Genomic DNA, 27,773 nt, shown 5'->3' with positions numbered 1-27,773 from the left:
CCGGGCGCGCTCCCGGTTCAGCGTTTTCCTCGCTTTGTGTTCCGTGTGTACCCCGGCGACTGAGATGGTCCCCGGCTCGGTTGCTCGTGATTCTGAGGCCCAGAAGAGAGGATTCGTTCTCTCTGCAGCCTCCGATCTTGTGTCATGACTCGGAGTAGTTTTTTGTTGTTGTTGTTCCCTCTGGGCCCCGGGAAGTCCCCTCTCCCCAAAGGGAAGACCATTCGCCCGGTCCGCTCCCCACCCCGGCTGCCCCCTGACCTCGGCCGCCGTGCGCGTCCCGGAGGCCGGGGATCGGAGCTCCACGGGGTAGCCGTGCGGGGACCACCACGCCTGGTCCTCTGTCCGGCGGGTTACAGCGGCGCCCAGGCTGAATTTGGCAAGACTTATTCACGTTTTCAGGTGCAAGACATTCAGCTGGATGCTGTGCTTTAGGACTCCCCCCCCACCCCCGCCCCAGTCTAACTCGGTGGCAGAAAACGTGAAAAACTTCAGAACACTTTTCAGATCCAGGCCCAGCTCAGCCCCACTCAGCTTGCAAGCCCGGAAGGTGGGGCCCGGCCTCTGTGTTACGAAATCCGCAGCGGATTTTGTTGGACAGCCCGGGAGGGGGTCTGGAGACCCTGGTTCGGCAACTGCTGTTGTCCTAGGGGCATACGAAGGTGACTGACACCCAGCGTTTGCTTGCTTTCAGAGAAGCCGAATTCTGAATGCGAGTGGTTGACATCGAAAAGGGACAAAGTTAATGACTGGGAAATGCTGAATGTCCCGGAAAAGGGATGTTTGTGGTCCGTGAACGGAGAAGTTGGGTGGGAGGTGGTGCTGGACTCGGGCCTCCAAAGATGGATAGACGTGTAATTTGCAGAGATTCTAGGCGAGGGAACAGTGTGCTTGCTCTTTGGGGAACGTTTGGCTCTCGAGTTTGCCTGCGCATCCAACGTGGAGGAGTTGTGACTTGAGACTCGGATCCATGAAGAAGGCTCCCAAGAAGGGGTGGTTCTGCCCCGTAGGGCCTGGGTTCTGGCATGTGACGTGTGGACGCCAGGCCAGTCTTAGGAGGCCGTCAGTCACAAGAACGGCGCTGCTAGTTTTCTCAGCAGAACATCTCATTTTGTAGATTGTTCCCTAGGTTTCTTTTCTAGATTGTTCTCGTTGTGGGTGAAAACGCTGGCTTGTGTATGCAGTCTTTTTGACTCTGTTGGTGAAGGATAGCTTCTGTCTGAATATATTTGGGGCAGAGTTTGCGTTTGCAGATGCGCCTGTAAGCCTGTCATTTTCTTTAATCGCCATCACTTTCTACCCGAAATTAATTTGCGTCCACTCAGGCGGAACGGACCCCTGAATGATACAAAACTTGACGAGTCTTTAAGTTGGTCCCTGGAAGGACATATCCAACCCTGGCTGAGACGACAGGGTGGCAGAGGTGCTGTGTGCTATTTAAACCCGGGTTCCCTCAAGAGTGGATCACGACCTGCCTCCTGCCTGTGAGGAGGGTGCTGGCACTGCCGCAGGTTCTCCTTGACCAAGTGTGTTTTCTGTAATAGCTTTAAAAGCAAAGAAGGCATGCTTTCTGAATTTGTTGATGACAGAACACTGAAAGGGATAAGTACTAAAGTGAGTACAAAATCAGAACCCAAAGTTATCTTGACAGGCATTTCGTGAAAACCAGTAAGATTAAACTTAACAGGTTAAAAAAAAAACTCATTTGAACAAGAACAGAAACTGATTCCACGGTTTTGTAAAAGTACTTTGATTTTTGAGAATTTAACTCAAATGTCATACTTTTTGTTTCTGAAAAATTGTTGATAACATTGAATCTAGAGTGAATGAGAGGAAAATTAAGTTGGCTTCTTAAAGTAGATGGAGCGAGGAGGCTGGATTGCCACCGTCATAGCCCTCAAAGGATGTGCAGGTGTCACAGATTTCTGAGCTAACGCAGGAACGATAAAAGACCTAGTCATTTTCACAGACCCTAGAAGAGTTGTTTGGGGCATGTACTCAGACTGGTTTCAAATCCGAATTCTGCTCTTACTGTCTTCTGTGGCTGTTTCTGCATCTGAAAAATTAGTGTTGCCTCCTACTGTTACCCACGGGTTAGAGAGAGTACTGTGTGTAGGGGGAGCAAAGGCTCTGTGCCCAGTACTGATAGGTGCTGGTGCTTTGTAGATGTTACTCTGTGAGCTAACTTTCACAGCTGTTCCAAAGAGGGGGAAATGCACTCTTAAATGGATTCTGTGAAAATGCCAAGTGTCCAAAGGGAAGAAGTGTCCACTCCTCTGATCATGTCCAGTGTGTTTTATTTAGTGTTTTGATTTTTGCTTTGAACATCACATCTCATGTTCCTATACCAAGCCTCTTACTTTTTGTGATCTGAAGAAAAATATGAAAAGAATACAGTAAATGTTTTCACATTTTGTGCTGAATTAAGGGTTTTCATCCCAACCCTTAACAGATTTTGCTTGCTGAGTACAATCAAGTTTCTAATGTATAGTATACATACTTATTTAAAGACGACGTGTATTTATTCATATCAGATGGAAATGGAATTTCTTTGCTTGTTGTTCAGTCTCTAAGTCATGTCAGACTCTGCAGTATCATAGTCATTAAAGTGCTGATTGATGTCTTTGAAGATTGACAGCTTATATTTGGTAGTCTGAACAAGTTAAAGGTGTCTTGGTTTAAAGTCATCTGTGTAGTAATCTGGTTTCAGTTTTATAGGGTGGTTCTTTCACTACACCAGTACGCTTTAAAACTGATGGTCTGCTGTTGATGACTAAATAAATACTTGCTTTGCAAGGCATCCTCAAAATATTTCTTTTTTTTTTTTTTTAATATTTCTTTTTATGAATTTGTTGAGCTAAATATAAAATAAAGGCTAAGGTATTAGCAAAAACTTGAACTAATGGTAAAACCTCAGGGTTAGTAAGAAAAAACTCAAGTCATAAAAAATTAAAATGGATTTAGCTATGTAAAAATAAAAAAGTTTTTGGAGCCAAAGTAGCACAAAGGCAAAAGCCAAATTGAGAGAAAATAGTTGCGGTACCGTTACTAAAGGTTACTACCCCTCGTAAGGGAAAAGCTCAAAGTAACAGGAAAAAGAGGTGACCCATTAGAAAAATGGTCAAAGGATGTATCCTGACAGTTTACAGAAGAAACGCAGGCGACCCATCGCTGGGAACTGGTGCGCAGCTTCCTCAGTCACTGGGAAGGACAGCAGGTCACTGGTGTACTGTGGTTCTCACTCGTCAGATTTAGAAATTGGGATGATGATAATGAGATTTAGAGAAATGGACATTTTCATAAAGTATGTTGAGAGTGAAAGTTACCACAACTTTTTTGGGAACACATTTCGGCATTTGTCAAATTTCTTTGTTTTCTTTCTGACCAGCAGTCTGGCAGATAAAATGAGGTTATAAGTCTTGGGTTGTCATTATGGCATTATTTGTCATGTAATAAACCAGAATCACCCCACATGCCCATCAGTAAAGGACCTGGACAAGCGAGTGGCAGTGCTTCCTGTATATTGTAGGATAGTGGGCGACTGCTGGAAAGAATCCTGAGACCCAGTGTGCATGAACAATGATATATGTAGAGTATCGTATATAGTGGTGGCAGTGGCTCATGGTAAAGAATCTGCCTGCAGTGCAGGAGCCGCAGGAAACACAGGTTCGATCCCTGGGTTGACATGATCCCCTGGAGCAGGAAATGGCAACCCACTCCAATATTCTTGCCTGGAGAATCCCATGGACAGAGGAGCCTGGCGGGCTACAGTCCATGGGGTCGCAAAGAGTTGGACACGACTAAAGTGACCTAGCAGCAGCATCATTGTATATAGTGTACTTCTGCCTTTTAAAAATGAACATCTACAATTCAGTACATGAGCATAAAGGGAAATGGAAGGCATACACTAAGGTGTTATTCTGGTGGGGATAGGCGGGGAAGTGGGCCTTTTTCTAATACATCCGTGGTATTTGGAAAACATACACAGTTGTCCGTCACTCTCTGCAGGGTATCGAGTCTGAAGCCCTCTTCAGATCCCAAGATCTGAGGATGCTTAAGTCACTTATATAAAATGGTGTGGTACAGCTGGCCCTTTGTGTCCACGGGTGGCCCTTTGTATCCACAGGTCAACTGTATCGCATTTATAGTTAAAAAGGAAATTCAGGTACAAAAAGCAATTTAGGCAAAATATTTAAGCTTTCTGTTGCTATAAGTAGCAACTTTTTGCTAACCTGAATATGATCAGCCTGAATATTTTTGTCAGCATGATATGTAACTTTCAGTAGACTTAGCTTCAGAATGTAAATAACTTAAAAAAAAAATCTAGATGAGCTGTCATGGAAAACCTGTTTTCTGTCTTGTTTCTTTCTTTATGAGAGTTCTTGTATTTAGAACTCAGGGACTACTTCTAAAGTTAAGGTCAAGGTCACACATGGTCCAATGATTGCAGCCCCAGATACTTTGAATTACTATTTATCCAACACAGAATGTAAGGTTCTGGCTAACCAGAAGTTCCCTTTATAGCATCTGTGATGTACAGATTGTTTTTAAAGATACAAACTATTCTAACTTTGATCCTTATGATGATGCAAAAAGGTACTCCAGAGATCTTATAGAGCCTTAGGATTATCTTTGGGGGGTTGTATAAAGGTTAAATGATCCTTGTGAAGTTCCAGTAACAGCGAGGAGGCAGTATGTAACACCTCCCCAAGAGCATGTGCTGGGAAAGCAGGCTGCCTGCATTTCAACCTCCGCTTCTCACTGGCTCGTCTCTTGGACAGTTACTTAAGCAGGTGCATCAGTTTCCTCATCAGTAAGTAACCATAATAATAGTACCCACTTCATAAGGTTATTGTAAGAATTCAATCCATGAAAATATGTAGAGCACTAGAGTAGTTCCTGGCAGGCAGTGAATGCTTATTATCATTTGCATAAGCCATTCTCAGTTGTGGCCAACAAAACTCTGAGCTGATCTCACTGTGTTTAATTGCAGTACCACTCAATATTCTAGAGTGACAGAGAGCAGTTGAGGTTCACTCTGTTCAGCAGGGAAAGAGAGGCTGTTCTTTGGGGCTGGTAGTAGGTTTGAGGCACTCTCTTAACTAATTCAACAAAGGAGAGCGGCCGGGCTAGTGCTGAGCTGGAAACTCTCTTATGAGGAATGCTTGCCAGGACCAAAAATGTATTCCCTCGGGTAAAAGAGGACTCCCCGCCCCCCCCCCCCCGCGCGCCCCATTGGACACTGGATTTGGAAAGACCTGATATAGAGAGGTAGTTTAATTCAGAAATTAAAATGTGGCCCCGCATAAGTGGAAGGGTTGGTTGCTCTTCAGGTCGGCTCCTCCCTGCAATGTCCCTCTGTCCCAAGATGCCTGGTGCTCTGACCCCACTGAATATAGTGCTACTGTTCTGGGTCATCCTGTTCAGTTTGGAGTCTGTTAGAATATGATAGATATGTTGATGCTTAGACTAGTACGGTTTGAGTTCCTCTTGGAAGTGGCCTGCTGAAATATTAGTGATTCTTGTAGGAGGAATAGTACAGTGAGTAAGTGGTTGTTCTAAATGCCCTTTAATGTTCTAATGCTGTTTTTGGAATACTTCCCATAGAGTATGTCACTTGTGAGAAAAGTGAAACTACTTGTAATTACTTAATGTCTTTATGATAATCCTAAGGGAGAAAATGGTAATTTAATGAAATAGCCATTTCCTATTTGTGTTACAGGTATAAAGCAAAAGAGTTACTTTTTGTTAAATTAGGAATTTATCAGGCATTTAATGTACTTCTGACCTAAAGACTCCTGAAGAAATATCTTTCCTTGGAGTTTAAATTTTACTTAAAATTTTTAGTTTTAAAAAAGTAGAGTTGATACCCAGCTCGTTTCTAGGCAGAAAGACAATATGGATGAAACTTTGGGGGCACACATGTTGAGTTGGTTTTTAAATGGGTGCATTTCTGCACTTGAGCTCTGAGGAACAAGATCAGTGTGTTCAGTCTCAGAGGACGTGGACATCCACGCCTTCGTCTTTAGCCCATTGTTTCCCCCACATTCCTGTGGGCTGGTTCGTATATTTCATAACTTCAGTAGAAATTTTGAGGAAAGCTGGAGAAGGAATAATGATTAAATTTTATGTGGAAAGGGATAATTGAGTATAAAACATTAAGACAAGTACTTTTGTTAGGTAAATCTTTAGGTTTTTAAATAGAAAGATTTCTTAGCTTTTTCCTGAGTTTATCTTGGAGTATCTAAAATTCCTCATTTTCTTCATAGATATTTATTGAATTGGGCTCTGTGCTGGAGATACCAGGTTAAGACAGATTCGGGCCTCTCACCATCTCTCTGCTTATGTGTTTAAAATTCTACTTGGTAATTAGTTCAGAATGTTATTGAAATAGGATTTTTTAAGATCGGTAGATCTTTGAAGAGTCCCTTTATCGAGGTACCCAGATAGAATTATTGTTTTGCTCTAGAATCAGTTTTTTCTTCTCAGGATTCACTCTTAAAGAAAGGTTTTTTAAAATGTGTTCCTTTCAGTACTGAAATTAGCAAGAAAAATACTTGTTTTCCTCAAAACACTCAGTAGCCCTTAAAATTCCTGTTGGATTGTCCTTCATTGCTTGTATATTGACTGTAACTGTTGGAAAAAATGTCCATATTAAATGACTGTTGAGAAAGTATTTTGGGAAACAGTTACTCTGTCCGGTAGAGAGGAGAAGATTTGAATTTACTAGCTGACTTATCTCAGAAGATTCGAGCCCCACCTGGCCAGTGTCCACGTGCTTTCTAAGCAGGTGTTCCGTGTTCTAGGGAAAGAAGCTCAGAAAGCATCTCTGCCCTTTGACCGCCTCCCTCCGGCCAGCAGTACTGACTCAGGTACAGTCTCCAGGCTCTCCCAGGTGTGTGTCAACGTGTCATCCTGGGATTGTAGTTGTCTCAATCTTTTTCCCTTTCCCCCATTTTCAACACACAGATGTTTTAGGTGTTGGACTGTCTTAAGTTTTGAATCCATGGCATCAGGTAAGGCAGAAAAATCCACTAGTTGCTAGCCCTGAGGAGCTGCGTGAAGATGTTGAGCGGTGTTCTCTGGTTCATCTGAGTGTCTGTTTTACTAGTGAAATAAGACTGGACTCTGAGGCAGGTCTTCCGTCTCCTTTGAGATGATGAGACTCAACAGTAGGCTCGGGACGCTGTGTGCACGGCATGCGTTGCCACTGGATGGACACGAGGGCTCTGAGTCTATGTCAGTGGCCTGTGTAGGCATCCTGGTGGGATGGGTTCTGAAACGTGAGCCCCATTCTGGCTTTGGGGGCTCACTCAGTGTTTTGCTGTGTTTCAGGCTCTGGGGGACCTTTGCTTTTTGATGATCTCCCGCCAGCCAGCAGTGGCGATTCAGGTAAGTGGTAGGGAAACTAGTCCAATGTGCCGATGGAAATAATATATGATGTTCTACTCTTACATAAAGTGTGCTTATTTATAGCTGTAAAAAGCTTAGGATGACGAATCGTAATACTACGTAAGGTTTATTAAAACTAACAGATACCGGGAATGCCCTGGCGGCCCAGTGGTTAGGACTCATTGCCTTCATTGCTGGGGTCCAGGTTTGATCCCTGGCTGGCGAACGAGGTTCCTGCCAAAACGAATAAACAATCAAACTAAACTCAGTAGATACCCTCAGTTGGGAAGCAAAAATATACATAAATACTACATCACTTTTTGGTGATTATTTTCTACTCCTTAGAATTATGAGAATTCAGTCATTTACTTTGACCTTTGTTATTAATGTTCTTTAAAAAAAAAAACCCCTGAGTCTGTCATTGTAGTTTTGCCTTGTTATGTTCCTGACAGATCCAGATGTATCCAGCAGAAAAGTATCTGAATATGTGAAGTACTTTTCGCTTTTCACACTGAAAAAATATTTTCAGTGTCCCTGATAAATTAGTCTTCTGTTTTATGCCACTTAGAAAATAAAAAGAATGCTGATCCTTAACTGCAGTTGGAGTGGCACTGCTTTACCGACTGGTGCCGGCGGCGTGCAGGAGTTTGAATTCTTGAAGTTTAAGACCTTAGTCAGTCAGTTTCCAGTCAGAGCTTTAATGTGTGTTCTCAGCATTCTTTTTGTTGATTCCATTTTTGTCAAGCCTATTAACCAGGGCTCTGCTTGTTTCTCTAGATGTTTACCTTTTCCTTTTACGTCCCAGTGGGACAGAAGGGGGAAACAGAGCAGACTCCTGTAGGTTGTCATACATGATGAGTCTGTTATTCCACTGAGGACTTCTCACATGGAGCTCCCCCAGAGGGGATGGGGCAGGGCGCAGGGTGGGGCAGGGCGGATGCAGGCTGTCCTTTCAAATGTGAGTATCTTCCAGTGTGAAAAGACCTTCCTTATGTTGTCAGATAGAACACAGCTGCTTTTTCAAGTATATTTTTCTGTATTATTAATTAATTACTGCTAAGTCATTGGAATTAGTCTAACCAAGTATGGATTAAATTCGTACTGTTCCTATATTTGGACTTCGCAGGTGGCACTAGTGGTAAAGAACCCACCTGCCAATGCAGGAGATGTAAGAGATGTAGGTTCGATCCCTGGGTCGGGAAGATCCCCTGGAGGGGAGCATAGCAACCCACTCCAGTATTCTTGCCTGGAGAATCCCATGGACAGAGGAGCCTGGCGGGCTACCGTCCCTAGAATTGCAGAGTCAGACACGACTGAAGTGACTTAGCGCACACACATTTCTGTATTTAGAAAAAGTATCACAGTCATCTTTCACAAGAATTCTCAGATTTTCAGGCTATGTGTCCATACGAAAAAATCACAACATTCTCATCCAATTTACCCTTAAACCTTCCTAATAAAGACAGTACTCTCAGTTATAGTGAAAGTTAAACGTGTGTAGCTGGGGCTCCTAACAGATTTAAAGGCGGGGTCAGGGTAGTTATGTCTTAGTTATCCTCAGGGCAGAAGGCGATAAACTAATAGTAACTTAGAGGACTTCCAACAGCATTATTAACAGGGTTTGTGTTTTTTTTTGGATGTAAAATCCAATCTTGTATCCAATATTTAGGGTTTCCTGAGAAGACATACTCTTCTTCTCAAGCAGGCAGGAGCCGTTTACAAAAGCGGACTGCGCTCTAGGCCATGAAGCCCTAGCACAGAGTCAGTACCATATGTAGACCGCGTTCTCCGATTACAGTGTGATTGACTTGGAAGGCAATAACAGTTTAAACAGTTTCTGTTTTCCAACTTAAAGGAAGATTTTTTTTCATACACATTTGGAAAACTGGAACACAAACAGTAAGTGGCAGGAGGCTAATGGAGAGACCATTGAGAGATCCATGAGTTGTCCCAGTTAACTTTCCTTACCATGTGGGGTAGGATGTGTGTGTTACACTGTTGCAGAAATCTGTCCTTTGCAAGTAACTGATTATTCTTGAGGGCAAGAATGTTTCCTTTTCCCCCTCAGTACTCAGAAAGGTCTGTCAAAGAGTAGTTGAATGAATAGTAAATGGTTGTGTGCTTTTATGCCTACATGCAGAGGATACGTAGGGCCATTCATTGGACACTTGATGGACCAGGGACTGTGATGAAAGCTTTACATACGTTTTCCCCATCAGTTTTAAACAGCCTTCTGAGAGGACAGTTTTCTCCCTGTCCTGGATGAAGAAGCTGAGGCCTGCAGGTTAAGTAACTTGCCTTAAGGGCACGCCCCTTGCAAATGGCAGAACTGAGACTTAAAACTAGACTTGTTCCACAGTGCATACTCACTGCAGGTGCCCCTAGCTCTTAACTTTGAATAGACATCCATCCCTTTGCAAGTGGGAATGGCTTTAGCAGTCCTGTTCTGCCTTTCAGGATACAGACGGTTCTTATAGCCTGATATTGGTCTCAGTTTAAGCCTTTGTTAGTGTTTTGGGGCTGGTTCAGGATGTTTTACTTTGCAGGTTTTGGAAAATGTATACGTAAGGGCTTGTGGATATAAAATACCATGTGTGTGACATAGCCCCAAAGTATGAATATGTGTTTTTACCACTGAGAAGCCTCTCACATAACCTCTCGAGGCCATCTGAGCAGGGCCTGGATTTTAATTTGTGGTCTCCCACTGTGGGCACCCAGGGTACTGCACCACCCCTCAGAGTCATGGCTATGACCACTGAGCATCCCTCTCTGCCAGGCCTCTCTCGAATGTCCTTTCATCTCCGAGGGCTGGGAGGGAGCCAGGTCTGCTCGGGACTTTTAACAGTCTATAGCTGTGTTTCTGTCTGGTTTTTACTTTATATTTCCAGGTTCTCTTGACACTTCGTTATCCGAAGAGGTAAAGAATGAAGGGAAAGGAGCAAAGAGAAAAGCCTCTGATGAAGAGAAGAATGGGAGTGAAGAGCTTGTGGAAAAGAAAGTTTGTAAAGGTTTTCAGACAGTTTGAAAACAAATGTATTAGACTTCATATTGTAAGACAACCCAGAGCAAAAACCAGCTTAGCTTTCCAATTATAACACTTCCTTTCTGAGTCTGTGTTTAAGAAGTGGATAGGGTTCCCTGTTTGTACACGGATTTCCGAGTTCACGCTGCTTCCTCACCCTTTGCTCTCCATGTGCTCCATCTCTTACTCACCTTCGGTCAGGTAGGAAGCCTGCCTTGGTCCTTCAGGGGTTAGAGACAGGTTTACTCGGCCTTGGTTAGCGTGTGGGCCCCCGTCTCTCTCTGACTACATGTCCTTGGCCTCCGCCTGTCTATTAGCACTTGGAATTCTGTGACGAGCTTGCAGGCAGCGCTCCAAGAGACGACCTGAGGCTGGAAAGAGCGATTGAAATTCGTCGTCAGCTTTGTAACGTGTCACAGTGCATGAGGAATGAGTGAGGAGTGTCAGCTGGAGAGAAAGCTGTGGGTTTTACTGACTGTGCCCGCCAGGCCGCTTTGTCGCGTGCCGTCAGTGACCTCCGGCGGAGGCTGGAGGCCCCGCGGAGGACGTGAAGATGCAGGCTTCAGCGTGGCTTGTCACTGCCTGGAGCCTGCAGAGCGCTGTGCCTGCCAGCGGGTGCCCTTCAGGAAGGGCATCTGTCACTGACGTGGCTCTCCGTGTCAGAAAATGAGCTCAAACCAGCCCTTAAAGAGAAATTTCTACACCTCCAGTGGACTCCTTTTTCCTTTTCCTTCTTCAGTTAAAGTAAAAGCAGCTGATCTTTCCATTTGTTCAGTCTTCCAGCCTCAAGCGTGGAAACATGTATTCCAGTGTATCTAACAGGGCCCTTGGGGTAAACTGCTTACTTGCATTTCTCTAAACTAGAGATTTTTCTGTCCTCATGAAGTTACTGACAGACAAGATTTGCAAGGAGCTCCTTGCCGCGGTCCCAGCCTCACTTCTGGGGCGGCAGCGCGCTCCTTACTCTGGTGCTTTGAGCAAGTGCTCTCTTTGGAAGAGCCTCTCTGCACCAACTTGCCGTCGCCTGCTGTCTCCTCTCTGCTGCTCAGCCTTGCAGAGGCCGCCCCGTTCAGCAGTGCTCTGCTTTCTGTAGCAGACTTGCCACCTGGGAGATGCGTGGCAGGGCAGCTCTTGGACACTGCTGGGTAGAACAGCTGCAGGTCCCTCTCGCTTGCTCTGGGACTAGGGCGTCTGGAGAGAAGGGCGCAGTTTTGTATTGGCTTTTTGTTCTCTTTCCCGTAGCCTCTTCGGTGATCTTCAGCCTGAAAGGCTATGTGGCTGAGCGGAAGGGCGAGCGGGAAGAGATGCAGGATGCCCACGTCATCCTGAACGACATCACCGCGGAGTGCCAGCCCCCGTCCGCTCTCGTGTGAGTGTCCTGCCCCGGCAGCCCGCGTGGCGTGGGAGTCTGTTCTGATGCTGGTGTGGTAGTGAGGGCCCAGAGGAACCCAAAACAGCAGAAGGCAGACTGGAATTTTTCCTGCAGTTGCATAAAATGAAGGTGAAGGGAAAGGTATGGAGGAAAAGCCCTTGTCACCAAGAGCAGGAGTGTGCTTAGAGTTGCTTTTAGAGCCAGGAAAGGGGCTTTGGAGAAGCCCCAGCAGGCACATTTTTTGGGAACAGATTTAATTGGGGGACACCAAGCCATACCTAGTAGCTGCCACACTGTAAGATTCTGAGTTATAAACCACGTGTGAGAGGTATATATACACATATATCACATTATGTATGATGTTATATATTGAAATATATGTACACATAGAATATCAAGCAGCCATTAAAAAACAAAATTTGCCATTTGCACCAACATGGATGGGCCTCAAGAGCATGCTCAGCAAAATAAGTTTATTGTTTCATGGCTCATGATGTCCCACATTGAGAAGGGATTCTAGAAATGTTTGAGGACAAGAGCAGCTCTGCAGAGTAAATGTCATTTCTCACAAGCATATTTGTTCTTTGCTTCTTGAAACAGTTTTTAATGCTGTTTATCTGTGTGTGTGAGTTTCCGGCAACCCTGAAAGGGGACTAGGAACGGGGGTGGGGCGGGCTTTAAGGGTTTGGTGTCAGTCAGGGTTTGAGCAGCAGCTCCGAAACTCCCTGTTCTCTCACAGATGTTTTTGACGGTCGGTACTTTGTCTGTGTTTATCTGTGTATTAGTGTTTAAAACTAAATCTGCTGTAAGTAGAAAACTGAATCTGCTCTAAATAGAAAAGCGTTCTGAATATTAGTGAAAAATCAGAGTTAACAGGTCTTGATTTTTGAAGCAAGGGTGAGTTTTTAATTTTAAAATGTCATGGATGTTACTTCAGCATTGTCTTAGGTACTGTTACTGCTTGCTGTTCGGGTTAAAAGCTTTAATGGAGAGGAGTAATCTTTGCCTGAGGATCTTGCTGACTCTCAATTCATTATTCCAGCACCCGGGTTTCATACTTTGCTGTTTTTGATGGACATGGAGGAATTCGAGCCTCAAAATTCGCTGCACAGAATTTGCATCAGAACTTAATCAGGAAATTTCCTAAAGGTGAGGCTCAGAGCTCAATCGGTTCATGTTCACCTTGGGGTTGGCTCTTTGTGCTGATAAGTGAAACGTCACTGGCTTTAGTGAAGAATCCTTGATGACCGTAAGAGCCTGGTTTAGAGGAGGCCGTGCGGAGGGGAGCAGGGGCTGTGCGGCGGGCCCACCGTGGAGCTTGTTGTGTCTCTGGGTGATGGCGCCTCTTGTCTCTGCACTTGGGAGGATACTCAGGCCCCCACTTACAGTGGAGGAAGCACAGCTGGTTCTCGGCCGTAACAGAGCAGCGGTGGCTGGAGGGCCGTCTCCCTCCTTAAGACTTCGCTTTCTTTCCTGGCTGCTGCAACAGGAGATGGAATCAGCGTAGAGAAAACGGTGAAAAGGTGCCTTCTGGACACCTTCAAGCATACTGATGAAGAGTTCCTTAAGCAAGCCTCAAGCCAGTAAGTGTGACCACGTGAAGACCTGTGAGCGGAGGGTGTGTGTGGTTTTCCTAAACGCATTTCAGGCCTTCCGATACTGTGTAATGCGAACGCTTGTTATCTGAAAAACTCCTAGCACCAAGTAAGCGCTTACAGCTTAATGAAATCTGAATTAAAAAAAAAAAACACATGTATCAAAGAAACCATCCATTCTAAAAGTATGACACTTCCCTTTCAGCTCTGGAAATTCAGTCTCAGAGCTGGCATGTTGGTGGTGACTGTGTCTCTGATGTGTCTCCCCTGCCAGGAAACCTGCCTGGAAAGATGGGTCCACTGCCACGTGTGTCCTGGCCGTAGACAATACTCTTTACATCGCCAACCTGGGGGACAGTCGGGTATGTGGCTGTGGTGCCGCCCACTGAGACCGCAGCGCATCTGAGGGGGCCAACCGTAGGCAGCACTGTCGAATAAGGTTACGGCCATGATGGTGGGGTTGCAGCCTTCATTCTTGGCGGGTGCTGCAAGGGGCTCTGTTGCAGAGTTAGAAGCTCTGGTTCAAGGAGTGGCTGCTAAACTGGAGGCTGTTTGTTCTGGGAAGACTTACACCCTGTCTGTACACAGGTACAGAGCTGCGAGTTGGAATTTAATTGGCCCTCAAGTAAAACTGCTTATATTTAAACAAATATTTGTCTTCATTTCTTTGACCTCAGATAGTAATGAATGAAAAGTATTAACCCCTGCCTCTCCAAATTATGTAATTCCAAAATAATTCAAAAGCTGTGACTAGAAGAGTGCTCGGTGATGGGATGAATGTCCGCTGAGCCCAGGACTCAGAGCTGAGGGAGAAAACCCAGCTGCTTCCCACTGATGACGGCCTGTGTCGCGTCCCAGCTGTGGGGGCTGACTTGGACCTGGGGGGAGGGCTCCGTAGGGCCTCTGCAGTCCCTGCTGTCTCCCCCCTGCCGCCCACTCGCCAGCCAGCCTCCGTGCTTGTGCGGCAGTCACTGGACAGAGTGGCCTTCCCACCCTGTTGCTTTTAGGGTGACTTGGGATACGGGGCACTGGGAGCTGGGAGCGCCCCAGATGAAAGCCCTGCCCCAGTGGGGTCTGTGTTGGGGTGACCCTCCAGTGGGTCTCTCTGGTGGGACTGCCTCTTGTATATGGGCGTTCAGACCAGAGGACTTCAAGAACATGTGTACGAATTAGCCAAAAAGAGAGACTTTGGAGTCAGACCCAGTTTCAGTCCTGGCCCTGTTCTGTGACTCCAGGCGTGATGCTTGTCCTCTGGGCCTCAGGCTTCCCCCTCTGTAGAGCAAGAGGTTTGTCCGGAAGTGACCACTCAGTAATCACGGTGACGGGAACATTCGGACGTGTACTTGATCAGCCCACCGAGTGGGCCAGTGTAGACTCGGGGAACAGTGGCGCCTGAAGGGGCCTCGGTACTTTAAGGGACCTGCCTTCACGTCACAGGTGGGAAGACAGTGGCCTGGTGAGAGGAGCAGGGGGCTGTGGTCACCTGGTGCTTCTCCCCCTTAGTGTTTGCGTGTGTGTGACTCCACTTTGCCACTTGAGGCTTTTGACGCTGGATCCTCTGAACTCAAGTTTGTCAGCAGGAGGCTGAATCTGAAAGTCAGTTGTTGACCTTGCTCTTCCCCTGTTAGCATTAGGCACTGGGCTTGTTCGGTTTCACACCTGTTGTACTCTCATCTTCCCAGGCAATCCTTTGTCGTTACAATGAGGAGAGTCAAAAACACGCGGCCTTAAGCCTCAGCAAGGAGCATAATCCAACCCAGTATGAAGAACGAATGAGAATACAGAAGGCCGGAGGGAATGTCAGGTAACCAGAGGGTGGCAGGGGCTCTGGGAAGGGGGCCACTGTGGAGCGAGCCGAGAGGCCTCCACGGGTGGGGCCTTCTGCCTGTGCAGTCTTCAGCATGAGGAGACTGTCTGAGGTCTAACTTGGTGAACACGTGTCGTGGGGTTTCACGTGTGTCCAAGTGGGAGTAAACCATGTGTGTGCAGGAAACGTGCTTCCCTCCATCTGCAAAAGGAGGATTCCTGTCTCAAATTCAAGCTTACCATTTCCAGCATTTTCTGTGGTCCTAGGAACTTTCCTAAAATTTATTATTTGTCACAACTGGATAAGCTACACTTTGGGCAGTTTCTCCAGAGAGAACACCGAGAGTGGTTAAGCATGAGCTCTGGGCTTCTGGGGAGCAGCTTCTCAGGCCCAGGGGCCGCGCTAGCCTGGCTTGGCCTGCCGCGGTCGTTTCATCTCTCTTCACGTCTTTGGAGACAGTGCCAGCTCTAGTTTGTCATCTGCCACCTCTCAGGTAGTTAAGCAGGGCTAAGGACGCGGCATTAGGAACATCACCAGAGGTGTTTTCTGGTTCATCTTAGGTTTGAGCTGTTTAAGATTCCGTTGCCTGTTGGAAGAAGTGAGATGCCAGTGTGAGGCGGTGGTTGCTCATCCTTGGAGGTGTCGCTTCTCTTGTGTTGTTGACTTGGCCAGTTTCTGTTGTCGCTCCAGGCCGTTTCTGGCCAGTGGTGCAGGGAGGTCTCTGGAGAGGAGTCAGAATTCTTAGGGTTGGTTAAAAAACTCCAGGGTTAGTAAAAGGTGATTTTGGTCTGGGTTATGGCTGTCTGCCTGAGCAAAGACGGAATTATAGCCTGGGTTCCGACCTTGGCCAGTGCCGTGACTGAGCCTCCGTGACTGCTTGTGGGAGTTGATGCCCAAGAATGTGACCCCAGCGTTGGTGTTAGTAGCATCATCTTTTCTGTCCTTTCTTATAACTTTAAAATTCTGCTGTTGTCTGATCTCCTTGAAAAGATTTTGACATGAACATTCCTATGGCTGCAAGTAAGACCAGCTGTATTGCCTTTACTTCCCGTTTCCCAGTCCCCATTTATTAAGAACTGTGTGGACTTACAGTGCACCCCTCAACTTGAAGAAGAGAGTGGGGGTGCTCAGAGACAGGAGGGGTGACTTGCTCCCGAGCCAAGGGCTGGGCCGTGGCCCATCTCCTGCGTGAGGCTGGGGCTGGTGTGCTTTTTCTTTTCGTCCGTGCCCTCTCACTTTCATAAAGATTTTCAAACATGCAGAAAAAATTTTAAAATACTAAGCATTTAAATATCTACTACCTAGATTCAGTAGTTAACGTTTTGCCATATTTGCTTTGTCTGTTTATGTGTGTGTGTGTGTGGCTGAACTATTTAAAAGTTAGTTGCAGACATGATATCTAAGAAAATAATCGTTCCTTAGTCTGTATTAGGTTACTTAACATTCCGTGTGTGGCCTCATCTCCCCAGTTGTCCCCAGAGTGTCTGTGTTGGAAACCAGGGTCTGGCCAGCACTGGACTTGCGTGTTTCCGTGAAGAGTCATCCCTGCTCTGGCTTGGATCGCGGCCCCGGTCAGCCCTTGTACAGGGTCACCAGCACCGTTTACAGTGCCTGTATGTTACGTCTTATAAAGCAGAATTTAGGTCTATGGGCTGCTTTAGATTCAGGTTACACGTCTTCAGTAAACGTGAAAACGTGTACTGACGGGATGCCAGGCACCTCTGACTGCCCCCACGTCAGTAGCCGAGCGTGATCACCGCTGGAGATGCGGGCTCTGAGCTGGCCACCGTTGGCCGCAGACGGCTCCAGGGTGGAGGCGTGCTTCCGTGTGTGGCCTGCCGGCAGTCTGGGGAGGCCTACTTGGGCACCTTGGGACTGTTGCCGTCAGCCTCTCAGCTGATGATTTTAGTGGCCCTCGGCGACCTTGCATGAGTCAGCTTCTTCACAGGGCCAGCAAAGAGGACCATCGACTGGCTTCTTCTGCTCGTGGTAGCAGGCATCCTGTTAGGAAAGGCTTTCCTTCATCAACAGGGGGCGAACCAGTTTTTCCCTGAAAGCAAGGTATGTGTTGAATGCTTCCATCACCATTTGCAGAGTGGGAGCACCCACAGCTGTGGAAACTTGTGGTTTTTCTTTCCCTTCTCTGCTGCTTCCGTCCCCCTTCCTTGCTCCAGGAGTCACTGCAGATGGGTTTCTGTATCCAGGGCGCTGACTGTAGCCATAGAGGCAGGGTGTTCTTGCTGCTCATGTGCCCTCTGTGGCCAGCGGGAGGGAGCACCTTCCACACGTCTGCTTGTCTTAAAACAGCTCCATGTGCTGGGGCTGCTGGGGTCAACTGCAGTGTCATCAGTTCACACCTGTTCCAGGACAGAACCAGGAAACACACACACACGTGTGCTCTCTGTAGCCTGTGAGTTTAGACTGCCGCTTCTCATGCAGATGGAGCATCTACAGGGTTTTCTCTTAACTTCTTGGACTCAGTAGTTGTAGTGTCTTCTTTTATCCTGAAGATCTTGGTTCCTAATAACATTGCATGTTTATTTGCCAGAATAGCTTTTTCACACTTGTAACATCAGCAGCATCGCTGTTACTGGGCGTGAGTTCCTGGTGGTTCTCTTCAGTCTGTGTCTCACTGAGGATGTGCCGAGTGTTGTATGTAAACATGGAGTAGTTATTTTCACTGTGGTTTTGTTACACTCTGGTTATCATGATCATTAGTTTCATTTTGTTTTCAATTTCAGGGCTCTTTTACCCTCTATTATTGAAGCATTTACACGGTGAGATAGGAGCCCTGGGGCACTGTTGGCGGGAATGTGAAATGGCACCGCCATTGTGGAACACAGCATGGCAGTTCCTTACAAATTAAAAATAGATCTCCCACCACAACATTGTAAATCAGTACTTTAATAAAGAATAAAGATAAAAGTACATAGACCTGCCGTGTGAGCCAGCAGGCCCAGTCCTGGGTCTGTGTGCCCCAGAATTCAAAGCAGTGGATTTGAACCGATACGCACGTGCCCACGTGCACAGCATCATTTTCCACGGTGGCCACAGGTGGGAGCAACCCAAGCATCCATCGTTAGATGAAGAGACAGACAAAACATGGCCCTCCGTAAAATGGAAGCACTGTGCAGCCTTGATAGGAAACCCTGTCACATGGACTAACCTTGAGGACAGTTTGCTAAGTGGAGTAAGCCAGACACAGAAGAGCAAACACTGCGTGATTCCATTTATATGAGTCCCCGAGTGGCCAGCGTCCTCCTCGGGACAGAAGGCAGGACGGGGTGGTGGGGCGGGGAGGGGAGGTTAGTGGTCGCAGAGTCCCGGTGGGGGATGGGAAGGCTTGGAGGTGAAGGTTGCACAACAGTGTGAGTGTCCCTGACGCCACTCAGCCATTGGCTTCAAAGTAAAAGTGAAGATGACAAACATGTTATAATTCTTACCATGATTTTAAAAGTGAGTAAGACCCACGTTTGCCTGGTTAGCTGTCTAAAATACAAAGCAGAGGCTTGCTTTCACGTCTTGCTCTCTTCACCCTCATGGCCTGAATCTTTCCAGCGTGTCTTCCGTGTGTTCATTTCCCTCCTTGTTACACTGAAGGCAGTGGAGTGTGCGCGCGTTACGCTGCTTCAGGAGAACTCCTGGAGAAGGTGAGGACGGTGTGGTGTTTATTTTACGAGGAAGGGAAGCTTACACCTGTAGCATCTGCCTTCGGGTCTAGAGCGCTGCGTGTCTGGTGCGGTCTCTGATGACAGGGAGACAGTTCTGGAATCATAGGTGCAGTCCTGCCCTGTCGCACCCATCCTGCTGAAACTCCGGACTGGCATCTGCCATCCTGGGATGGTCAGAGGAAGATGGAGCTTCCACCTCCCAGCCTCAGCTTTGCGAGCCCGTCAAGACCACTGTGTCCCTGGGCCAGAGCAGCTGCAGTCAGAGCAGGGTTCAGCTTGTCCTGGCAGCCAGGGTGTTGGTCTCTGTGCCCCTCCCCCGCTGTGAAGGGGAAACCGGAACAAAACACCAGCAGAAGGCGCTGCAGTCAGGACACTGGTGACAGACTTGGCACTAGCGGGACAGCCGCTGTCTGACTGATGGGTGGACGGAAGGCAGGCAGGAAGGATGCTGCGTGGAGCACAAGCCACAAATGCTGGAGGGCAGGAGGCCAGGCCTGTGAGCGGCAGGTCCCCGGGGAAGGCAGGTTGGCTCAGGGGCTGGGACTTCAAAACCCAGTCCCTGCCCAGCACAGTGGGGGAAGAGTGGATTCTCGCGGATTGCCGGGGCGAGGCCGGCGCAGAGCACCCAGAGTCCTGTGCTGCGTGGGGGAAGCTGGCTGTGTGTGGAGGGGCTGCCGAGGAGGCTTGGGGCCGGCGCAGTCCATGACCCAGGTGGCTGGTTCCGGGCAGCCCTTGCCGGGAGCAGTCCTGCTGGGCTTGCTGGGCACAGAGGGCAGGTGGTGTGGCTGTGCTCCTGTGACGCACAGCCTGCGTGGGCCCGGGCCTCTGCAGCTGGCTGGCGCCCACACCACACATCCCATGCAGCCTGTTGTGCTGAGTGCAGGCAGAGCAGCAGCCCGCTGGGTTGGCTTCCGAAGCGTGAGTGGACTCTGTTGTCCTGGTGGTACCTGGGTCTTCGGCCCCGCCTCTGCGCACAGTCTTGTTGAAACAAGCTGGGTCTGTGACGGGAGGAGGCGCGCGGGTACCCTGGCCCTTGGTCCCAAAGACGCACTCTGGACCGCGGGCTCCGAGCTGCCGCCTCTGGCGCGCTGGGCTGAGGGTCCCCCGTGCACTTCCTCACCCTCAGCTCAGCTCAGCGCCCTTTGCTCCCTCTTGCCTTTTGTTCGGCTGTTCGTACCTGAGAAGATTGCTCAGCTGCTCACAGATACCAGCACAAGTCTTAGCTGCTGGTGGTTTGTCTGTGACCACCAGGAGGGTGACCCTGAGGGCCAGCGAAGGGCCGGGAGCCAGGCGGGATCCTGACTCCGAGAGCGGCCCCGGCCCAGGTGGGTGGTTCCGGCCCCTGCGCCGGTGGCTCAGCTTCCAGGGCACATCCCCGTTGGGAGCCCGTGGTGATGCGGCACCTCTGCGCACAGCTCTGCGGTTGGCTGAGCTCTCTGGCGCCCCTTGTCAAGTGTGTCGTCTCCTCTGGTCTCACTCCTGAGAGCCTGGGTGTTTGGGCGTTGTAGCTGCCGAGTGGCAGAGCAAGCGGCCACCAGGATTGTCCTTGGGAGCGGCAGGCATGGGGCTGCTCTCCCTGCTGACAGGACCAGCTGTCCTAGGCCCTGCAGTCACCTTTCCCTCTCCTGGAAGCAGAATAAGCAAAGGTGTAATTCTGTCCAGAGTTCTCCTGTTTGTATTTAAGTCATTAAAGCATGTTCATACCCAAGGTAAAGAACACTTGCTTCTGAATCAGAGGATAGTCACTTTCAGGTATTTTCCAAATCTAATTAGAGTGAAATGCAAAATATCCCTCTATCCCAGCTGTTTGTAACCCTGGTGGCTTGAAAGTGAAAGAAAGTGAAAGTCGCTCAGTTGTGTCCAACTCCTTGCAACCCCATGGACTATACAGTCCACGGAATTCTCCAGGCCAGAATACTGGAGTGGGTAGCCTTTCCCTTCTCCAGGGGATCTTTCCAACCCAAGGATCGAACCCAGGTCTCCCACATTGCAGGCGGATTTTTTTTACCAGCTGAGCCAGCAGGGAAGCCCAGGAATACTGGAGTGGGTAGCCTATCCCTTCTCAAATCAAACCAGGGTCTCCTGCATTGCAGGCGGATTATTTACCAACTGAGCTATCAGGGAAGCCCATGGTGGCTTTAAGGTAAAAACAAAACAGAGACAAAGCCAGGTCCGCTCCCAGTCAGGCTTGACTCTGGGCTTTGGGCAGACCAGTGGGGCTAGGCCTGGCACGGCCACGAGCCAGGTTGAGGGGCGCTGGTGCCACCCGTGTGCGGGGCAGCAGGCCGGTAATGACCCGGGAGAGGGAGGCTCCGCGCAGTGGTGCGGTGCTGTGTGTCACTGGCAGCTGAGGGACGTGGATGCCACAGGTCGCGTCTCACCCTGTCCCACTTCTCTGCTTTTGAGGCCAGAGTCTGGGCCCTGGGAGCCTGGCCTCAGGTAGAGTCTGATGTGCCTCCCCCCGCTGCAGGGACGGGCGTGTCCTGGGTGTGCTGGAGGTGTCCCGCTCCATCGGGGACGGGCAGTACAAGCGCTGCGGGGTCACTTCGGTGCCGGACATCAGACGCTGCCAGCTGACCCCCAACGACAGGTAGGCTTGGCACGGGGCACGGGGCGGCCGCCTCCCTTGTTTCTCTGCTGACTTCTTCCAGTTCGCGTACTGAACCTGGGGTGGCGAGTGGGCGGCTGGCCATGTCTTAGGCATCATGCTGGGCCCTCCAGGTGCAGGGATAAATAAAATCCCATTCTGCTCTCGTGGGTCCAGTCTGACCACACGTGAACAGGCGTGTCCAGTCCCGTGTGTCTTAGGGGTGCCGGTGCTCCGGGAGCCTTTGGCCTTGGCGGGAGGGAGACGTGCATGTTGGAGAAAGCAGGGCTTTCCCGCAGGGAACAGACCCCAGGGTGGTGAAGTGGGATGGGGTGAAGGTGCGGCCAGCCGATGCCACAGGATGGAGCGCGGGGGGGGTGTCAGGAAATGGTGGCAGGCACTCGAGGGCAGGTTGCAGAGGTCTGGGTTCTCTGCTGAGCAGTCTGGGTTTTAGCTCATAATGGGAGAATCGTGGGAGGTTTTTAAGCGGAGCTGAAGTAGTTTGAAGAAAGATACCTCTTGTCCACCTGTTTCTGAGCTACTTGAGAATAAGGCCCTGTGCCTGGCGGGAGAAGGACGGGGCCCATGGGGTCCAGGGGCATGCGTCGAGGGTGTGGGCACTGAGGGGGCAGCGAGGGCCCGGGAGGCCAGTGCTGCTGGGGGCGCCTTTCCACACCCTCCGTGCCTGCCTCAGAGCACGTTTCCACCCGCTCCTCCAGCTCCCCAGCTGACGCCTCAGGAGAGTCTTGTTGCCACATGAGAGCAGGCCCCGTGTTGTCCCTGCTGTGCAGCAGAGCAGAGCCCCCCTCCGGGGTCTTTCACCTCCGCGGAAGGGGCTGGCGGGCCCTCACGGGCCCCAGGCACAAACCACGTACCTGCAAATGCTCGCTGAGTGAGTGCCCAGTCAGAGGAGGAAAACCAGGATGCGGGTGTTAAAACGGGGAAAGAGACGAGCAGGAGAACTGGAACTGTCCCACCCTCTCCATCCCTGTCAGAGAGACTCCCCTTGGGAAGTCTGGGGGGACTTTGAAAGGGACGGAGGCCTCTTCTCCAGCAGTGAAAGTGGGTGGCTGTCCTCCCTTCACGTAGGCAGTGAGCACTTGACGTTCCTGAAGTCCAAGCATCCGTCCAGTTTGGGGAACGGATTGAGGCCTGCGGTGCCTGACGCTTACCGTGCATTTATCGTACCACCTGATAGATCTCCTCGGTGATCTTCCTGGAGTTTGTCTGAGAAGCTGGGATTGGGTTCATCCGTAGCTTAGGTGAACAGTGCAGTCTCAGCTCTGATGTGTACCGTCTCACTCAAGATATTTTTAAGTAGCTTTAACCTTGATCTTGTAGACGTTAAATTGGTTTTAAAATGTTTAGGTTTTGACTAGTTGGCTAAATATATTTTACCTCCATTGCCAGGCTATTTTGTAAAGTTTGCTGCTAAAACCCATTTATGTTTTTCTCCATGTTGTAGGTTTATTTTGCTGGCCTGTGATGGCCTCTTCAAGGTCTTTACCCCAGAAGAAGCCGTGAACTTCATCTTGTCCTGCCTGGAGGTGAGCACTCTCAGAAGGAGTGGGTGCCTGTTGTTCCGGCTGCCCTTGGGCTTCAGAGAAGTCCTGGGCCCCCTTCCCGCCTTGTCCCTGTGCAGCCCCGGGCCCCTTCCCCCCGTGTCCCCGTGCAGTTCCAGGCCCCCTACCTCCCATGTCCCCAGAGGGGAGTGGGACCTCCATCCAGGGCACTCACCGCTCAGTTTCTCCCACGCCCCCACCACGGGGACTGGGAGCAGTCGTCCCTCGTGGGGGGGCATCTCAGGAGTGGTGGGGCACGGGGTCCCTGTTCACCAGCACCCCTTTCCCACCCTGTAGGACGAGAAGATCCAAAGGCGGGAAGGGAAGCCCACTGTGGATGCCCGCTACGAAGCCGCCTGCAACAGGCTGGCCAACAAGGCGGTGCAGCGGGGCTCGGCGGACAACGTCACCGTGATGGTGGTGCGGATAGGGCTCTGAGGCGGGCGCGGCGGCGCGGCCTTGACTCCGAGGTTCGTTTTTTGTGTTGTGCACATTATGTGTTTCGTGTACTCCTGTGGGATGCTCATGGCTGTAAATAAAGGTGTTTTTTCTAGACTTCTAGTTATTACATTTGAGCCACACCTTGGCCTTCCGGGGTGGTATGTGCTCTTGAACGTGTTTCGGGTCTTTCTTGTGAAAAGCATTGCGGGCCTCTTGGACTGGCCAGTAGCCATGGCCGTCAGCTGCTCACCGCGCAGGACTTTGTAGTTTAGGGCACCTTTCCCGTGCTGCCGCCCCCCAATAACTGGCTGGGGAAGTGGCGTTTCACAGAGGGGAGTGTGAGGCGGTGACTGGCTTCGACAGGCCAGCGCCACAACCCAGGGCTGCTGGAGGAGCTGGCTGCTTCCAGCTCTGCAGACGAAAATAAGGTGACAAAGTGTTAAGGCGGCGTGAGCCCAGGCTCAGCCAGGAGGTCAGGCTGATAGCTGAGCAGTGCCCCACCGGGCCCTCTAAAACACCCGAGTGCCGCTCATTTCCGGTCCTGTGATGCCAGACTGCTGCTGGATGCCCAGGTGTGGAACACGCACATCTCCAGGGCTGGGCAGTCCCACTGCGGCCCCATGTGGCCTGAGGCCCGGCCTCCTGGCTCAGGGGCGCGCGTACTGAGCTCTGGGCTGGGCTTAAGTCAGGCTTCACAGCAACACTTCTGTCCAAGATGCTAAAATCGTGTGATGAGCCTCCCCAGGAAAACAAACTCGAAAATTCTTTTCACGCCCTTCTTCACACAGAGAGCAGGACACTGGTATTGCTGGTAAAGCTCCTTAGTAAGACGGCTTTCAGGTCTTTCTGTGTAAATGCTGGCCTCGGGATGATGTAAGATTCTGAAGACGGGCTTTTGAAGCTGTTCTGTCATCTTTGTGGGCCTCGCCCAGCCTGCACACAGGCCTTATCACTTCGTCAGCTCCGTTAGAAGGACTGGCCTCCCTGCTGCAAGTACCTCGGGAACGCTTCCAGCATACCCCTTCCCAGCGCGGACAGCCAGGCTCCCTCTTTGCGGAGGCAGTGTGCCATCACAGGAGGAGAGAGCCTCGGCGTCTCAGACATGGGAAACCGCGCAAGTTACTCAGCCAAACGTTTTCTTACAGCCGACAAGGCACCAGTCTGTGAGCACGTGTCCCTAATTCCCAGAGTGCCGCTTCCTGGAGCGGGGAGAGGCTTGGCGTGGGGCTTCCCTGGCCAAACCCACGCTCCCCCTCCAACCCCTGGAGAACGCCCCTTGTCCTCAGGAGCCTGGCCTAAAGGACTCCGATTCTGTATTTTTAAGGTCGGCCCTTTGCTTCTGTAACTTTGTATAACCACATAAAAAAATACTCAAACAGGCAGTTTTTATACATAAATATATTCCACCTGACAACGTTATACAATAAATACTTCAATTAATTGCTGCATAACACACTTATATTGAGAAAAAGGACCGTGCGTCTCCCCAGGGTGAAAGCTTTTCTAAAGTATCTGTGCCTGCTGGGTACAGAGAAATGCAGGAGAGGGCGTGGCCGTGCCACCCTTATCTAGGAGCGGGGGTGGGCAGGCAGGACGCCAGCCGGCTGGCGCTTCCTGGTAGGGTGGGGGCGAGTCCTACTGAGAACTGTGCCCAGCCCTCCAAAGGGCACCCAGCGGTCGGTCTGTGCACATGGTGCCTGGGGCTCCCTTTAGTCAGACTGTGGGGTGGAAGCTGAGGGCTCCTGGGGACCAGTCACCTGCTCACCCCAGGCCAGCTAGAAAGTCAAGGAGCAGGGTGACTGCAGTCGTCGCCCCTGCCTCTCCCAGGCCTGGAGGCACCCTTGCCAGGCCATCTTGGCCCCCAGGAGCTCCTGTGGTACCGGTGTTCCTATGGCCTGTTTTCCATGCAGGAATGGGGGTGGGGTAACTTCTTCAGCAGGCCAAAGGGGCCCTGCATCAAGAAATGGCAGGAACTCTCAGACGCGTATCTGTCCACGGGAACAGCCGCCATCCCCCCACCCCGAATCCCATCACCGCTGCAGCAGGCACTTGTTCCCCAGCCTGCCCACAACGCCCATCTGAACTTGGGGCCACAGTGCCACCCGAGTGGGGAAGACACTCTGAAGAGCCCAGAGCTGGATGGACCCAGCGGGGCTGGACCGTGGTGACTGGGCACCCAGAGCTGTCAGCCTGCGGGGCCACAGCTTCACCCATCCAGATGAGGGCAGAGGGCCTGGCCACCCCTAATCTGCAGGGACATTCCAGCTCTCTCATCTGGCAGGTGGGCCCGAGCAGCGTGCCAGGGCCTCAAGGGGACAGGCAAGACTACCTCGTCTGGGAGGGGGTTTGCAACGGAGGGGATGGTGGGAAGGCCAGGGGAGCTCATGAGTGTGGACTCGCACACACACGTGAGAACAGCTCTGGACTCACTGTCCCCGTCAGCCCCTATCCCATGTCCCTGGTGCCCAAGGTTGCTGTGCCCAGAGGCCACAAGGACAGGCTCAGGCCCTGTGGTCCCTGCAGGCCAAGCAGTGCCCTGAGGTCCACGGCAGCCAAAGGCACAGCTGGGAGAGGGGCAGGTGGGCACCAGGCAGGCTGGGCGGCCTCTCCCCTCGGCATGCCCATGGGCAGCCCGCGAGAGCCCTAGGGAAGATGGGAAAGGTGCGGCCGGACCTCAGCCACGGAGCAAGCTGCCCAGGAGGAGTCCAGGTCTACAGCAGAGGGGGAGGGAGGGGCACGGACAAAAACGCCCGCACCTGGGCACGCTGAAACCCCTCCCTGGAAAAGACGGCGTCCCGGGATCACCCGGAGTTTCGGGATCACCCGGAGTTCCGGGACCGCCAGTGTGCGTGTGGCCTCCGCTGGCTGCCTGTCGTGGCGTCTCTGGCTTCAGCTGCGGTGGCCAGGGTGGGCAGTCTGGCGGGCTCCCTCCTGCCCACGGCCTCTGCCACTCCGACAGTGCCCCCGGGGTTGTTCACACTCGGGCATGGCGCTCACACACCGAGGAGGACGGCGCTGAAGTGGGAGCCGCTGCGCACCGTGAGGGCGGAGCCACTGGCATTGTCCAAGAAGACGGAGGTGTACTGCCCGGCCTGCAGGGAGGCTCCGCGGTCAGCCCGGACGCTGCGGCCCGCAGGCACGCTGACTGCTCGCCCTGCCCCGCCAGCCCAGACACCTCACCATCAAACCCAGCACCTCCGACCCCTGTTCTCATGCCTTCTCCCCAGCTCCATCAGCCTCTTGGCTGGCGGGCTCCCTTAGCTCGTGCATGTGGGGGCGAGCCTCCAGTCGGGGCCAGAGTCAAGCTTTCTTTGCAAAACTCAGGCGAGAGGGCGCCCCTTCCACCACGGGCCTGGCCACTGAGCCCTCTGGTAGAGCCATCATGAGGCCAGTAGTAGGGCCTGGCTACTCCAGATGTGGTCCAGGCACCCCAGGGGCACGTCACCAGATGTGAAGCGGGAGCTCCCAGAAACGCAGAAGCCGGGCACTCCATCTCAGGACCCCAGGCCCACCATGCCGCCTGAGGTCATCATGCAGGGACCAGACCTTTCAGCAAACAGCCACAGCGCCTGCAGCCACAGCCTGGCCCCCAGTTCTGGCATTGCTGGCTGAGCCTGGGCGAGCTACTTAACCCTTCCATGCCACAGTTCCCTGACCCGCTTCACATCACGGTGGGTTAATGAGTAATTTATGTGAAGCGCTCAGAACAGGCCTGGCCTACTTAGGACCGTTTGCATGTAAGCTGTTATTCAACACATCTGCAACTAGACTTTTGTTTCCAGGAAATCCTTTTCATCCATTTCTCGACCACCTGCCCTAAATCCTCACAGTCTAGAAAGAGACTGCTGCTCGGGGTTTTGTGTGGAAATAACCTCGTCTCCTTCCCGCAGTCTCAGTGGGCCAGCGGGCCGTGATGTCCTCCCTGGGACAGCTGACCTCTGTCACTGTCCTCCACCGCTCCCCTGCCCAACTGAGTTCTCTCTGAAGGGCCGGTTCAGGCCAGCCCTCAACATGGGAGGCCTGGGAGGTCAGAAAACAGACGGAGGAGCAGAGCAGAGGACAGGTGTCGGGGGCAGGCCAGATGTGGGGAAGGGAGACCCAGTAACAGCTTGCTTCTGCCAGGACCAGCGAGAGTGCTCCGTGCTGCCCTGACCCTCATCAGGGCTTGGAGGCAGGGGGCACTGCACCCACAGCTCCCGAGCCCACCAGCACGTCTCCCTGCCAGCGGTGGTCCCCCCACGGTGGATCCTGCCCCACATACCTGCAGATAGAGAACGCCGTTGACCGAGATGGTAAAGAGCTCACTGCTGCCCTCCAGCCCCACGAC

The 27,773-nt window shown here is 51.0% G+C and overlaps 2 protein-coding genes across 2 annotated transcripts in view; one reads left to right on the top strand and one right to left on the bottom strand.

The window, feature by feature from the left end:
* The first annotated feature begins 3,785 nt into the window (after window positions 1-3,785).
* Window positions 3,786-23,566, top strand: ILKAP (integrin-linked kinase-associated serine/threonine phosphatase). Its single transcript, XM_010862060.1, has 11 exons — window positions 3,786-7,013; window positions 7,333-7,389; window positions 10,278-10,397; window positions 11,654-11,780; window positions 12,826-12,932; window positions 13,273-13,366; window positions 13,653-13,740; window positions 15,061-15,182; window positions 21,327-21,446; window positions 22,909-22,990; window positions 23,303-23,566. The coding sequence occupies exons 1-11, from the start codon at window positions 7,004-7,006 to the stop codon at window positions 23,441-23,443; spliced, it is 1,068 nt and encodes a 355-aa protein (XP_010860362.1). The 5' UTR covers window positions 3,786-7,003; the 3' UTR covers window positions 23,444-23,566.
* Window positions 23,567-26,025: 2,459 nt separating this feature from the next.
* The window catches only part of FAM132B (family with sequence similarity 132, member B), a 7,393-nt gene continuing 5,645 nt past the window's right edge, over window positions 26,026-27,773 (bottom strand). The window contains 2 exon segments of the mRNA XM_010862071.1: window positions 26,026-26,538; window positions 27,708-27,773. The exon segment at window positions 27,708-27,773 is cut by the window's right edge and continues 1 nt beyond it. Of these exon segments, the coding sequence (XP_010860373.1) occupies window positions 26,440-26,538; window positions 27,708-27,773 (165 nt within the window). The 3' untranslated portion in view covers window positions 26,026-26,439.

This window comes from Bison bison, unplaced genomic scaffold (assembly GCF_000754665.1).
Source record: "Bison bison bison isolate TAMUID 2011002044 unplaced genomic scaffold, Bison_UMD1.0 scf7180017864475, whole genome shotgun sequence".
Classification (NCBI taxonomy): Eukaryota; Metazoa; Chordata; class Mammalia; order Artiodactyla; family Bovidae; genus Bison; species Bison bison.
Note: the sequence above shows the minus strand (reverse complement) of the source record. Positions and strands in the feature narration are given on the sequence as shown.